This window comes from Nelumbo nucifera, chromosome 7, assembly GCF_055504915.1.
Source record: "Nelumbo nucifera cultivar China Antique chromosome 7, China Antique-T2T, whole genome shotgun sequence".
NCBI classification, from domain to species: Eukaryota; Viridiplantae; Streptophyta; class Magnoliopsida; order Proteales; family Nelumbonaceae; genus Nelumbo; species Nelumbo nucifera.
Window position 1 is genome coordinate 33067371 of NC_142655.1, and position 14516 is coordinate 33081886.

Sequence of the window (14516 nt, forward strand, 5' to 3'; positions counted from 1 at the left end):
GGAGGTTCTGGTTGTGGATTGAGCAAAAATCGGATGCTAACAGCTTGACGCCAAAGAATCAAGTTTCCAACATTCCTATTTTCACCCCATTATGCCCAATATTTGCAATAACAACAAGCTCGTTCATTACACATTTACACCTAGTTACTACTAGACATTAGGTTCCTTTATTGAACGTAGGCGTCCTTTAAAAATTGGTGGGTGTGGACTTGTCTACACTATACCCTGTAGCATGGACCAACCCGAAAAACAGAACAGTTCTGGCCACCAGTTTTCGAGTCGATGGTCCGACCATCCGGTTCAAACAAACGACCCATTATGACAAACAAATTAAAAATAAAAAACAATAAAAAACCGTTGAATGGGTTGATAGTTTGACCTTTCGATTAATGGGTTGTTGACTTTTTCAACGGTTTTTTGCCAAAAACTGGGTTTGGGCTAAAACAGAACCGCTTTCCTGGACGATTCCCAGGCTAAATGGTCCGGCCATCTAGGTCAACGGCGGTTCGAAAACCTTGATCTATACAATTAATCATAAATATCTAACTTTTGCATTTTATATGATAAATATATTGAAAATGCATATATATATATTAAAACTAGTCCTGCCATGTTAGCATGCCTCTCCTTTAAGAGAAGCTATTTATCTATTTTCTCATTTTATTGAATTTTTTATTTTTTTAATTCCATGTCATTTTTTAAACAACCAATGAGATGCACTTTCCCAACAACCTAAATAATCTCTTCTCCTAAAATTACTCCTAAACTACCCCCCTATCCCCCACTTTCTCCAAAATTATCTCTACTTCCTATTTATCTTCTAAATTATCTCTAATTTCTATTTATCTCAAAATGTTATCTCTAATTTAGTAGAGAGTTTCTCTCCTAAATTATCTCTAATTCCTATATATCATCTCCATACTTTTTATCTATATCTATCTAAAGAAAGTTTGGATTAAAAAATTTAAGAATTATTTAAATATTCTAACAAAATTATAAAATAACTTTAACATATTTATTAAAAACACAAAATAATTGTATATTTTTACAAAATATATCACGAAATTATGTACTAACAATTTAAATTATGTTCCTGGATTATCAATTTAAATGTTTTTTAAATATTTAATAATATGTAATAGCTCTAAATAAATAAAATTCAAATAACAAAAAATTTTAAATATTTTATAGATTACTTAAATATTTAAATAACTAAATATTTGTCATAACTAGATTTTAAATAATTAAAATAATAAATTTAAAAAAATTATTCAAAGTAGAAAAATAATTATAACATAATATTTAAATTAATAATAATTTAATATATTACAAATTTAATAATGAAATTATGTAGTCATAGTATAAATTATGATTTTATGGAAAATTAAATTCAATAAATAATTAATATTTTAAAATTTAAATATTTTACATATTATTTAGTATTTAAATAACTAAATATTTTAAATAACAAAATATTTAACATAACTTGATTTTAAATAGTTAAAATAAATAAATTATGTAATAAATTTAAAAAATCTAAAAAGTAGAAAAATAATTATAACATAATATTGAAATTAATAATAATGTGAGAAAATAACTTTAAAAAAAGAATATTTATTAATAATAATTTTAAACTCTTAATCTATATTTATTATATAATTATATACTAAAATTAATATTTATTGTCTTTTGTGATAAATGTATTTTCAATAAGTATGTATAAATATATTTTGTTAAGTTGTTTGATAGAAAACTTTCAATAATTGGAGACTAAATTACTATTATTGAAATTTTTAAATTTAATTTATTGTACTTATTGTGTTTTTGTTATAAGTTAGTGATTAATATTTAGTAGAGATTAAACTATTATTTGAGATTATACTATTTATTGACTAAGTTAATATATTTTTAGCACTTATTGTATTTTTGTAATTTCTATAATTATTGTTGTTTTCATTTTCAATATATTTTCAATAATTATGTATTTTTGCTATAAATTTTCAATAATTATGAGAGATTAAACTATTGTTATTTATTAGAGATAAGACTATTAATTTAGCTGAAATTATGAGTGTTCATGAGTTGGTTCGGTGTGGTCATAGGCTATTTGACCAACCAAATTGACCTAGTCAGGTTAGAGAGTTGGTCAGTTGAAACCGACTAACCTTTTGTGAAAATGGACCTGCTCAAGTTGTATTGGTTTGGGTCGATTTTGTGGTTTGGTTAGTTTGTTCAAAAGATTTAAACTTAAAAATTTAATTTAACTTTAAGAATTACAGTGTGATTATTAAATAATAAATTTAAAAATTAGATTTATGATATAAAACATTTTAGACTAAGAAATATGGGAAAATTCTCACTTTTTCATATTAAAAATTATATTTAAAATATAAAATATTAATATATATCCATGGTTAGGTTGTTCAATTTTGGTCAGTTTACAAATGACCAAAGTGGAACTGATCCAACTTGGTCGAATTGGGAGATTTTTGAACCAAAGCCAACCTAAAATACAAGAAAATCGACCAACTCGGGTTGAGTTAATTGGGTTGGTTGATTTCATCAGTTTGATAAATAAACCTAACTAAAATTAATTATTGTTAGTTTTGTATTATAAAAATTTTATTAAAAGTAGTATATAAAATATGAATAATTATTAATTATTTAAAAAGTTAAAAATATAAAACAATTGTATACTCTTATGTGTTTCTATTAGGGTCATTTATTAGAATACACGTTTAGGGATGGCAATTTTCCCCATCCCTGACGGGGACTTGACTTCCCCGATCCAATGGGGCTGGGGATGAGGATTGTTTTGGTGGGGCGGGGGCGGGGACAAGGATTAATAAGAATCCTCGATCAAGGTCAGGGTCGGGGATGGGGATTGAGGTCCCCGCCCCCCCTAACCCCGATTATATATATGTGTGTGTGTATTAAATGTTATTTATATTATATACATATACATATATATATATATCAAAATATATTTAAAACATTATTTATAATTTATAATTTTTATTTATTTTAAAAATATTATTATCTAAAAACATTTTGGGGATTCGAGTCCCCATGGGGAACCCATCCCCGTCAAGGATCGAGGATGGGGGTTAATTTCAGAATCAAGTCGGGGCCTTAGGCCCACGATTTCATTAAGGAGTGTTTGTTTTGCCCTTAGGTCCATAATTTTTTATTCCAAAAATACCCCTAACACTTTTTTTGTATAAAAACAAAACTGAACAAATGTAGCAAATAGAGTGGTTGCCTATGTCTTATTAAGGGCAAAAATGGTATTTTTATTTTTATTTTCTTTTGATTAAATTTATTTAAATGAACATTAGAGTCAACGCTGTCATTTTCTACTATCATCTAATGGAAGATTGATTAAATTCATTGCAAATTATAAGTGGTGTTTTAATAAAATGCTAACTATAGGGTAGATTTTAGTAAATCCATAAAACTATAAGGGGTATTTTAGTGTATGACCATTTTCATTATTTAGTTTTCTCTTAATAAATCCCCTGCATCACACAGGTCCCCGCTAGTCAATGAATTAATACTAACCAATAAATATGAATTTTTCTATAAAACAATAGTAAAATAATTAAAATTTTAAAAAATATATTTAAAATATAATTTTATTGATAAAATATTAAAATTTTAAAAAATTAAAAAATAAGTAAAATAATTAATATTTTATTGACAAAAATATTAAAATGTGAAACAAATAATAGAATAGTCTTTCAAAGAAAGTGTGAAATAAAAAATAAAAAATCAAGTGTGGATGATCCTTAACCACGAGATTTTGATGTGGACGAGAAATTGGGTTGTAAATGAGACACACTATATTGAGGTGTGGGCCAGGAGCAGAACACGACCAAATCCCGTGGACGGGACCGACCACGAGATTTATGCGGCTCCGAACACGCCCTAATCTCTCGAACGCCCAGAATCCCTTAAACGTCGAAAACCCTTCGGCTATTTACGACCTTCCCATTATTAATCACAAGCTCTCAAACCTCCCGAACCCCTCGAACGCCCAGACTTTTGGCACACAAAACACAACCCCATAACCATTTATTAGGGTGAAAAAGAGGATTCAATGAGCTTCGCTGAGTAGCGTAGATGGATGGATGTATTCAAAGTTTCAAACTACCATAGCACCACCACCGCCATGTATCCCAAGAGTTCATATCTCAGAACCTATTGGACACCCAGAAAATATTATGTAAATCCAATGACTAAAACCTCTTCTCATCATCGGTTCATCACCAGCTATTGACTAAAACCTCATCGCACTTTTGGCAGTGACGAACCGAATCAAACACAAAGACCCTGCTTTCCCTGCATCTTTCTTCTCGGTGGAATTGTATATTGAGTGGCATGAACGGCTCATTTGATGGAGACGGTGGATCTGGTGTGCTATTTCCTGCATCTTTCTTCTCGATGGATCTGGTGTGCTATTTCAACCTCCCTTCTTTTGGATTAAAGTAAGAAGCTGATAGTTACTGTTTGTCGTTGATCAAGAGAAACAACCGTAAGAATTCATCAAGTAGCAGCTCCATCAACGCCACCAGATACAAGCCAAAAGTGTTTTGGATGCAGACACGGCGTTTGATTTGGAAGTTTTACAAGAGGATGAGAAACAGGATCGGTTGACAGGGTAGCGAAGGAGGAAGAGGATGAGGAGGTAGCGAGGGATTTCTCGACAGCAATCTTGGCAGAGGAGAATGGAGGTCACCCAAGATTATTGTTTGCTATGAGGACGAAAAATGGAGGGGAAGTGAGATCAAGGGTTCGATCTCTACTGGTATTGTCTGAGCTTGTCGCTGCAAAAGTGCAAATGATGTTTGGATAGGCACTTTGGGGTAACGTAGAGAGAGATGGAGAGAGAGTTGAGAAAACACATAGAGAGAGAATTAGCAAAAAAGGGTCTAAGGAGAGGCAGAAAAGAAATCGGAGGAATTGTCGGCATGCAATATTCCCGTTTCGGGGTCGGGGACATAACAACCGGACAGGAAGGGGAGATTTCAAATTAGGTTAAATGAGGAAGAGCCTAAAGGCAAAAGTGACACTTTATCATTTTTGTTACCATTTAATTTAACAATTTTCAGAAACTTAGGGTGGTTTAAGACAATAGTTAAATAGTAAAGGTACAATTTGTCAATTAGCTAGTTTAAGATAATAGTTAAACAATAAGGGTACAGTTTGTCAATTAGCTAAATAGTAGGAATAGTTTAAGAAATTTGTCTTATAAATTTATAATCATTATTAATTTTTTAATTAATATTAATTTTTAACTTTTTAATTTTTTAATTATATTACTATTAATTTTTTTATCACATGTTAAATTAATTCATATTATTGATATGCATTTTGCTTAAAAACACCAAAAAATGTTACTCTTGATTGACAACGTAGATCACTTCACATTGTGCATTTGAGATACACGAAATCAAAATATAAGGTGTGACCTAGACCACAACACCTTGTAGAACGCCTATACAAGTGTGGTGTGGTTCAAGGTACCAAATTTTGACCATAGTATATAATGTCTATTTTGCTATGGCGTAGTGCGGTCTCAACCACACCATAGGTGTGACCACCCAATTTCTCGACCACATTATAGAATACCCCTTTAATTTATGCTAGGTCCCATTTGGCATTGTTCCTCCCTATTTCTGTTCTCAAGAAAATTCCTATTATAGAGTAAGAATTTTGTTTCCTGCTCAGGAGGAATAACCAAGGTGTTTGGCAATTTGTTTGTCGGGAATAGATTTCTGTTCGATAGAAACAAAAACAATGTTTTGATAGTCAATTAAATAAGTAATTATATCAAAGCACAAACTAGAACGGAGGTGGAATAACCATTCGATGAAGGAGGAAACAATAGGAAGATGGAATTGAAATGAAAAATAATTTTGGAAATGGTAAACAAGAAAAATATAAAATACATTGGGTGTTAGCTAGATGGATTGCTAGAAGGAATAGAAGATGAAGAAGGTGCAACGTTCCCTAGTGTCATTGGTGAAAGAAGGTTGTGTGTGGAGCAAGAGATAAATGGTTATTAGACATTATTTTAAAAAATCATTTGTCTAATAAGGGGAAAAGAAGAAGGCGATGTGATTTAACAGGAAGAAGGCAGAAGGTGATCTGCTAGAGGTTAAGGCATATCAATCTCTTGATATTTTGATTTTTTTTTTCTTTTTTGTGATTTAACTATAATACCCCATTTGCATGTGAATGAGGTTGCACACATGGTCAGTTTTTTTAGACTCTGTTTGGTTTGTGAAAGATTTGGGTGGGATGAGATGAGAAAGTGTAAAAAATTACCTTTTCATTGTTTGATTTTATATATGAGAAAATAATAGGAAAACACTATTACAAGGGAGAAAAGAGAAGAGGAAGATGGAGGGAGAGACAAAGCAACTCCATGACTGAAGCTCTGATCTGTGTTTGCGAACCTAGATCTGTGTTTGCGTTGATTTGGGTTCTACCATGGAGAAAACATCTTCAACGGTGGTTACCAATAGCGGTAGTGGTTATTAGTAGTGGCGGTGGTTACCAGCAACAGTAGTGGTGCAGTAACGGAGGGGAAGAGGATGAAGATGAAGAAACTCGAGTTTTTTCCACTAGGGTCGTACGGTTTTGGTGTGACCCTGATTCCACAATTTTGAGATCTCGCATCTCACTTTTTTTTCATCCCATCCCCCTATTTCCCTTGAAACAAATGAGAGAAAAATGAATATTCTTATCCCCATCTACAATTTAGAATATTTCCTTTTTTTCATCCCTATCCCACTTAACCAAACGGAACCTTAAATAAATGCATGGGAACAACATGTTTCTAAGTTCCATGTTACAAGTTTTCCTATTACAGAACAAATTATTTCATGTGTTATTTTTGTACCAAACGTATTCTTGTTCCATAGAAACGTCAGAAACACAAAAAATGTTCCCGTGGAGCAATGCCAAATTTTTATTGATGGCTCAACAACAATGATGAGGCAATTAGAATAATTTAATATTATTTTAATCATTTAAAAACTTAATTGACTTTGGAGGTGTTTGGCTAGTCTTTCTAAGTGATCTTTCAGGTTTTTCAAAGCTCAGAAGACATATAACGAGTTTTTCCCGTTTGGCAAACAAAAGACAAAAAGCTAAAAAGATATCCCCCCGAAATGCTCAAGAAAGCTCAAAATTGTCCAAAATCCGGAAGCTTCATTGAAGCTTTTGGTCCTTACGAGCTTATGGGATCTCGATAGGGGTCATTCCTTAAACCTTCATTTCACTCTCACATTCTGCTCAAAGCGCATATGCCTCCTAAATGAACGAATATCCACACCAGGTATGGAGCACTCCTTCCTTTTCTTTCTTCCTACTTTTTCTTCAGTTTTTTTCCTTTCTTCTTTGATCTGAATCTCTCTCTATTCATACCTCTATTTTTTAGATTGATCGCTATTGCTTCAGGATTCTCACTTTAGCATTCTTCGTGCATTTTCCTGTTCATTAAAGTTTCTAGGTTTCTAATCACCAAAGTCATCAAGCGGTCGAGACTATCTTTTCATTTTACAAGATCTAGTCATTGTGTGTATGGTCCAAGGTCAGAAATTGGAGTTGTCACTGGTTACCTAGAATAATCCAACTACAAAATTCGTAGTTGTTAGATTTTTCAAAATTTGTTATTTTCATGTTTTATTTTATGATTCCATTGTTCATTTTGTAGACTGCATTTGAAATCAAGCAGCCACTTGATTATTCCTTTCACCAGGTATGTTGTTTCTTTTTCTTGTTTTGATAGATGAAATAGTTATTATTCGAATAACCCAACAAATTAGAGTTGTCACCTCGCCTCTTCTTCTTCTCTGTGTCTTTGTGTGATGTGGATTTTACCACCATTCCTGAATTGGTGGTACAGAGTAAATGATCTTGTGAATAATTAAAGCCTTTAGGTTTCCTCAACAAAAGACAAAGCTTGACAACGAAAATAGGACTTGACCACTTCTCTAGTGAGTGAATCTGCTAGCTCATTTGTTAACTTTCTGTTCACTAAAGTGAATGGAAGAGGGGTCAATTGCTAAAACTTTGAAAGCCAGAACAAATTGGAATGATGGGCTGTGAATTCACATTTCATGGTAATTGTATTTTTCCTTTTTTAATCAGCATGACGTGGTAATTGTTGCAAGAAATTTTTGCATAAAATTGAAAGCCATCCAAATTGTTGAAACAACAGGAACATTTGTTTCTGTATGACTGTATCTGATTGAGTTGCATATGTTTTGTCATGGTGTCGTCATCATCTCTAGACAGGAAACTCTCTAAAATTAAAACGGGAATGTTTTTAGAAAGGAACTTGAAGTCATGAACAAACAAGCAATTGGTGGGCTTCCATAAAGACAATCTAGTAATAGATTGACAATCCTCCTATTGACTTCACTTATTCATAATTAACTCCCACTATTAATAGTTGTTAGATCCATTTAACTTTTGTAATTTAAATAACATCATTCTCACATAAAAAGTATATGTTGTTGACAACGTGTGTACCTAGTTAGGTGGGTGGTAAAATGTTCTCAATTTCTCATCACTATATTGCTATTCTAACCTATTAAAAGGGAAAATTGCAGGGAGGTACCCTGTAATAAGGTTTAGCTCAGTTCTTGAGATCACAAATGGCAGGGAGGTACCTTGGTTGTAGCTTATCTAGATTCACACCAAATTGGCAGAATGTTCAGCCACAGAAAAGTATTTAATTAAATGATTATGAGCTATTGATAGTTCTTTGCAACTATACAAATAGTTCCATTTGGTTAGTGTTCCCCCTAATGATTTTTGAGCAGCTCTACAAAATACAAGGTGTACCCACACGAGTATAATGTGGGACTTTTTTGATTTGTTCAATTTCATCAATCTAAGGCTCTTTTTTTTATTTGTTCAATTTCATCAATCTAAGGATCTTTTGCGTATCTTATCTTTGCTTCAACTTATGTGTAAATGATAACAAATATGAAGGATATACAGAAAATAGACTAGAAAGGATTGTAAAGGATATACAGTATATGTATATATTCTTTGAGTAGTTAGGTTTGAGGCCCTATTTTCTTGTTTATCAACTTTAAGTTTATATCTGTAGTGGTTGTTTCTCCATTAAGAATACATATGTTGTATTTGACATAAATTCATATGTGTTAGCATTTCCAGAATGTAAGGCATTAAACAACAAAGGATGACCTAATATGCTCGAGAGATGAATTTATAAGAGAAGTATTGTTGGAGCCATTCAATCAAAAGAAACAGAACATACTCTCAAGTGCTTTCAAGACCTGCAACTGCATATCATCTAATGAGCTTCAACAACATGTCCCAGTAACTACAGTTCACCTTTCTTGGTCATTCAGGAGGTGATTTTCACAAAAGGTTTCCATATCTAAAATAGAGCATGATCACCTACAACTACCTAGCATTTCTCCTAAACCTTCAGATTTACCTTCAGCTTGTGTTGCGAAACTGTACTTAACCTCTTCCAAGTCGAACCTCTTGGCAACATTGAAACCAATCCTGTGTAGATGCAATGGCGACAGCCACCTTCCCGTGGGAGCTCTTGGATAGTGTTGATTTCGTGTAATGGTTATGATCCAGATTCAGCAATGATCTGTACTTGACTGTCTTCCAATTGAATAACCATTTTATTCGGTTTTAGTTGATCGTAAGTGGGGTTTTTGATTGAATACATGTGTGCTTAAGTGGGTATAGTTGTCTAATTTTTACTTGCAGCTTGAAATTTTAGATTCAATCCTTAACGCTTTTGGTTTAAGTGGGTTGGGATTACTTTTAGTTTTATATCTAAATCTAATTTGCTGTAATAATGATTTGTTACATGGATGTTAAGGGAAATCATTTGTTTATCTATTGATTGTAGTTTTTAGGGAAATTCGAAGTTTTAAATAGACTCTTACCTGCAACTTGAAAATTCAGATCCAATCCATAATGTTTTTAGTTTAAGTGGGTTAGGATTTCTTGTAGCTTTCATATAAATCTAATTTACTTCAATGATTTGTATAGGGAAATACATGAGTGGGGCCCACTTTAATATTTTGCATAAGTAAATATAAGTGGGACCCGCAAGTACTATTTATATGTTTGAATGTGTTACTGGGTCCCATGCATGACATTTCACATGTAGGTAAGAGGGATACACTTGCCAAACAGTCTTTTGGTCTTTCTAGCTTTTGAAAAGATTTTTGAAAAATATTGCAACCAAACGGTCTTTGATCTTTGAAAATCTATCTATAAAAGTTCATCGGTCTTTTGATGTCTTGAGCTTTTGGAAGATCTTCCTAAAAAGATTTGCGCCTCCATTATCTTTTATGTGAACATTGGTGAATTATATTAACTTTCTTTTTATAAATTATGTTGTTTTTATTATTATTTTCATAAACCGTGAAATTGACTTTATTTTTGACCATTCTTTTTATAGTTTATTGACAAATTCATTAAATTTCTTATTTTGATTCTTTGAATTTGTTTATAAGTTTTTATTGTTTTACTCTTGAGTAATAAAACCGTGGTCGAATTATAAAGTATGTGTTTGGAACTGTAGACATTTATTCGCTAAACGTTTGTATTTGATTTACTTGCAAAATCGAAAAAAACAATAATAAACACCTTCCAGCGCTAAAATGAAAATTTCCCCAACTGTAAATAATCACATAAATAGCTCCCATGTGGCAGCGTTTATTCAATAAACGTCCTTGATTCCAAACACCGCCAAATTCTACCATACGAAACAAAAGGCAACCGATATGCAGCACGCTTGCATGGCTGCCATGAAACCGCACCACCGCTGGCACCGGCATTTTTAACGTTTGCAAGTAAATGCAAATTCTATCAAGCAGCTGCACATGATACGCACTGCTACATTAGCCCCACTCCAGAAAAAGTCATTTTTAACGTTTCATTTTGTGGGCCCATAGTGTCTGCAGCTGCAGCGCATCTAATGTAGCTAAACTGCTGGCTACTCTTTAATCAATTGGTTTCAATTTCTTACGCTTACCCAGCCGACAATAGATCCCGACCGTGTATAATTTACCACGTGGCAACCTACAGACATTTCAGCCCTTTATTGTGAAGGGACCCATTGAATCTCCAGTCTGTAAACATTCTTGCCTTCTGCATTGTTGACAAGCGTTGGGCGGTGACCGGAAGAAGGAAATATCCCTAGCCTGCCTTAATAAATAACATATCTTCCCGTCATCACCCTTCAAATGCCTCCATATTCGTAAAGATTCTAAACAAAAAGCTTAAAATCGGTTTATACACATTCTTAACTTGCGTCGCGTAACACATAATCTTCCTATAGCGGAATAGTCTGCTTCGCATAGTTTCTTTCTATTCTCAGAGGAAGAGCAGCAAGTAACTGCGATTCAATCAATCCATAAAGAGCAAGATATCGAGCGCAGACCCACCAAATCTGGAGACGAAACGGCTAAATTTAGATAGCTTTTGTGCATATTCATTTAATGCATGCTTTGTCTATTCCTTTTTCTATCCATGCATAAATGCAAAGCCTGCATTACATCTGTAATTTCCCCAGGAAAAGAATCCCCAAATCTTCTCTTCCAAGGCAAAACCAATGCTTCTCACTCGATTTGGATTGGAGTTTCGTGATGGAGGAGATATACCAGCTCGAGCGAGAGGGATTGAATTGACGAAGGATCAACGTCGAAATATTATTTAAAGGTGAGCTTCAAGGACTTTTGGGTTTTGGCTTTCTTTTTTTTTTTTTTCGAATTGGGATGATGGTTTGTAGCTCTGCGTGTGGGCTAATGGATTGCAACGATGAAAGTCGAAAGTGTTTTGGTTGGTATTTGATGGAAAGCTTGAATTTTTACGGGATTTTTAGGTGAAACCAGATAAGATTTACGTCAAATCTGAGGTTCTGGATTTGAGAAGTTCTCCATCGTTTACGTTCACGTGGACGTGAAAAGGGAAATCTCCGACACACACCGGTCTTTTCTCCGGCAGAAAGCCGTCGCTGCGCAGGGAGCGCATTTTAGCAATTTCCTTGGAGGGCTAAACCGCTGAAGTATGCTTTTTATGAGGTGACACAGCGGGGCTCCAAGTCCGAGTTTGGGGTTTCGCGCTGATTAGCGACTTTACCAAGTCAAGTATGCGCAACATCTGCGCACGTTAGCTGAAAACTGGTTTTTGCCTTTTCAGTCCTCTTTTTGGCAAGTGGCAACAGGTGAATTTTGATCTCCGGTGACCACTCAAGTTACTAACGATACTGATCGGACGGTTGTGCTTACTCCAACTAGTTCCCTCAGGCTTGGATATCTCCCATCTTCCCTCTCTATCCGTGTATACATCTTCCCATCTTCCCTCTCTTGAGTTCTTCTGCTATCTCAACTTGATTTCTTGAATAGCTGTCTGTCTGTATTCCGTAGATCTTTGTGTTTTGTATGTTTCCACTGTGATAATTAATCATGACAAACACGATTGTCTGATTGGTTGTTCATAGTGAGACACAACACCGGGGCTAATTTGCTTGGTGGGTCCTACTCCTACCAGACCAGACCCATTTCGATTTGAGATCAATCTGTCATCCTTTGCTTTGATTCCTTCTGCCCAAGTAGTTCTGGATCTCTGGTTTTGGTTTAAGCTATACTGATCAAAATTTGAATTCTAGCAAGCTCCCAACTCATGTAGAACAATTACTGGAATTGGTCATTTTGAATCCACCCATCATTGGCCATCTTCCGCCATGGCCGGAAGCGGAAGATCCAACAGGTTCAGCTCCAGAAGAGCATCCCCGAAGTGTCTTCTCATCTTCTTCCTCATACTTGTACCCATTATTGTGCTTGGTATCTTCAGCCATGGCCAGAAGATTTCTTACTTCTTCCGTCCACTCTGGGACACGCCTCCTGAGCCATTCATCCGCCTTCCCCATTACTACGCCGAGAATGTCTCAATGGAACACCTCTGCCACCTCCACGGCTGGTCCCTCCGCTCCCAGCCGCGGCGCGTCTTCGACGCCATTATCTTCAGCAATGAGCTTGACATACTTGAGATCAGATGGCACGAGCTTCTCCCTTATGTCACAAAATTCGTCATCCTAGAATCGAACACCACTTTCACCGGCATCGCAAAGCCTCTCTTCTTCGCTCAGAACCAGGCCAGATTCAATTTTGCAGAGGAGAAGATTGTCTATGGTGTATTCTCAGGTCGGAAAGCCAGTCGCCGCTCTTACGAGGACCCTTTTATACTCGAGGGGGAGCAACGTGTAGCCATGAATGCATTACTGAAGCAGGCAGGCATCTCTAATGGCGATCTTCTTATAATGTCTGATACCGATGAAATCCCAAGTGCAAACACCATGAAACTCCTGCAATGGTGTGATGGGATCCCACCAGTTCTGCATCTTGAGCTGAGGAATTACTTGTACTCCTACGAATACCTTGTGGATTTTAGCAGCTGGCGAGCAACGAGCCATGTATTTGGACCTAGAACACGTTACAGGCATAGCAGGCAGACTGATGTTATACTTTCTGATGCTGGCTGGCATTGCAGCTTTTGCTTTCGGCACATTAAGGAATTCGTGTTCAAGATGACTGCTTACAGCCATGCTGATCGGGTGAGGCGACGAGATTTTCTCGATTACTCAAGAATTCAGAAAATCATCTGCCGAGGCGATGATCTGTTTGATATGTTACCAGAAGAATACACCTTCAGAGAGCTGATTAAGAAGATGGGTTCGATCCCGAGATCAGTTTCTGCAATTCATCTCCCTGCATACGTGATACAGAATTCCGACAAGTTCAAGTTCCTTCTTCCTGGAGGATGCGTACGGTCTCCAAAGTGAGTTTTATTTTTTTCTTTTCTGGGGATCAACAACAGACTTCCCTAAAGTTGTAGGGAATTTTGGGTAACTAACTCACTTATAAGTACTTTAGTTGTTTATAAAAGAAAAATAGAAAGGCTGGTTGTTTAATTTCCCTTTTGTTCAATTTTTTCGTTACAAGCTTCAAAGCACTGGGGATTTGGAAAATTTTTAGTTCACAGAAAAATCAGAAACTAGATTATGAGCTAGTCTGTCTATACACTTGCTGAAACCATCTTTGGCTCAGCTCAGTTTGGAAAGAGTACAAATACAAATATGTACGGTGCAAATACAATGTTTTGCACCGTACAAATTTGTATTTGTACCCTTTCCAAGACTGAGCCTTTGGCTATGTTTTTCCTTGGTGGTGGTCAAGTGAAAGAGCACCCACCTATTTCGAATTTGCATTATAAACTCTGTCATATCTCATATGGAGGACTGAGGTAATGGGGTAGGGTATCAATTGACCGGTTTTGAGTTGGACTCCGTCCAAAGTCCAAATCAAAATCCATTTGGATGGATTGGACGGACCAATAAGACATATTGAATTTGGATGGACTGGATGGACCAATATGACATATTGGATTGCACCTGATCAGTCCATAATGAATTTATATTGGATTGGGCCAATATCTGGTCC

At 35.0% G+C, this 14516-nt stretch overlaps 1 protein-coding gene across 9 annotated transcripts; it reads left to right on the plus strand.

Moving 5' to 3' along the window:
- Positions 1-3965: 3965 nt before the first annotated feature.
- Positions 3966-14063, plus strand: LOC104598289 (beta-1,4-N-acetylglucosaminyltransferase family protein). Of its 9 annotated transcripts, none has more exons than XM_088892442.1 (4): positions 3966-7345; positions 7448-7600; positions 7724-7768; positions 9190-14063. In XM_088892442.1, the coding sequence occupies exon 4, from the start codon at positions 12761-12763 to the stop codon at positions 13856-13858; it is 1098 nt and encodes a 365-aa protein (XP_088748568.1). In that variant the 5' UTR covers positions 3966-7345; positions 7448-7600; positions 7724-7768; positions 9190-12760; the 3' UTR covers positions 13859-14063. The 9 variants fall into 9 exon arrangements, with proteins under 9 accessions (XP_088748568.1, XP_088748569.1, XP_088748566.1 ...); XM_088892443.1 differs by having other exon boundaries at positions 9199-14063; XM_088892440.1 differs by having other exon boundaries at positions 7513-7600.
- The last annotated feature ends 453 nt before the right edge of the window (positions 14064-14516 follow it).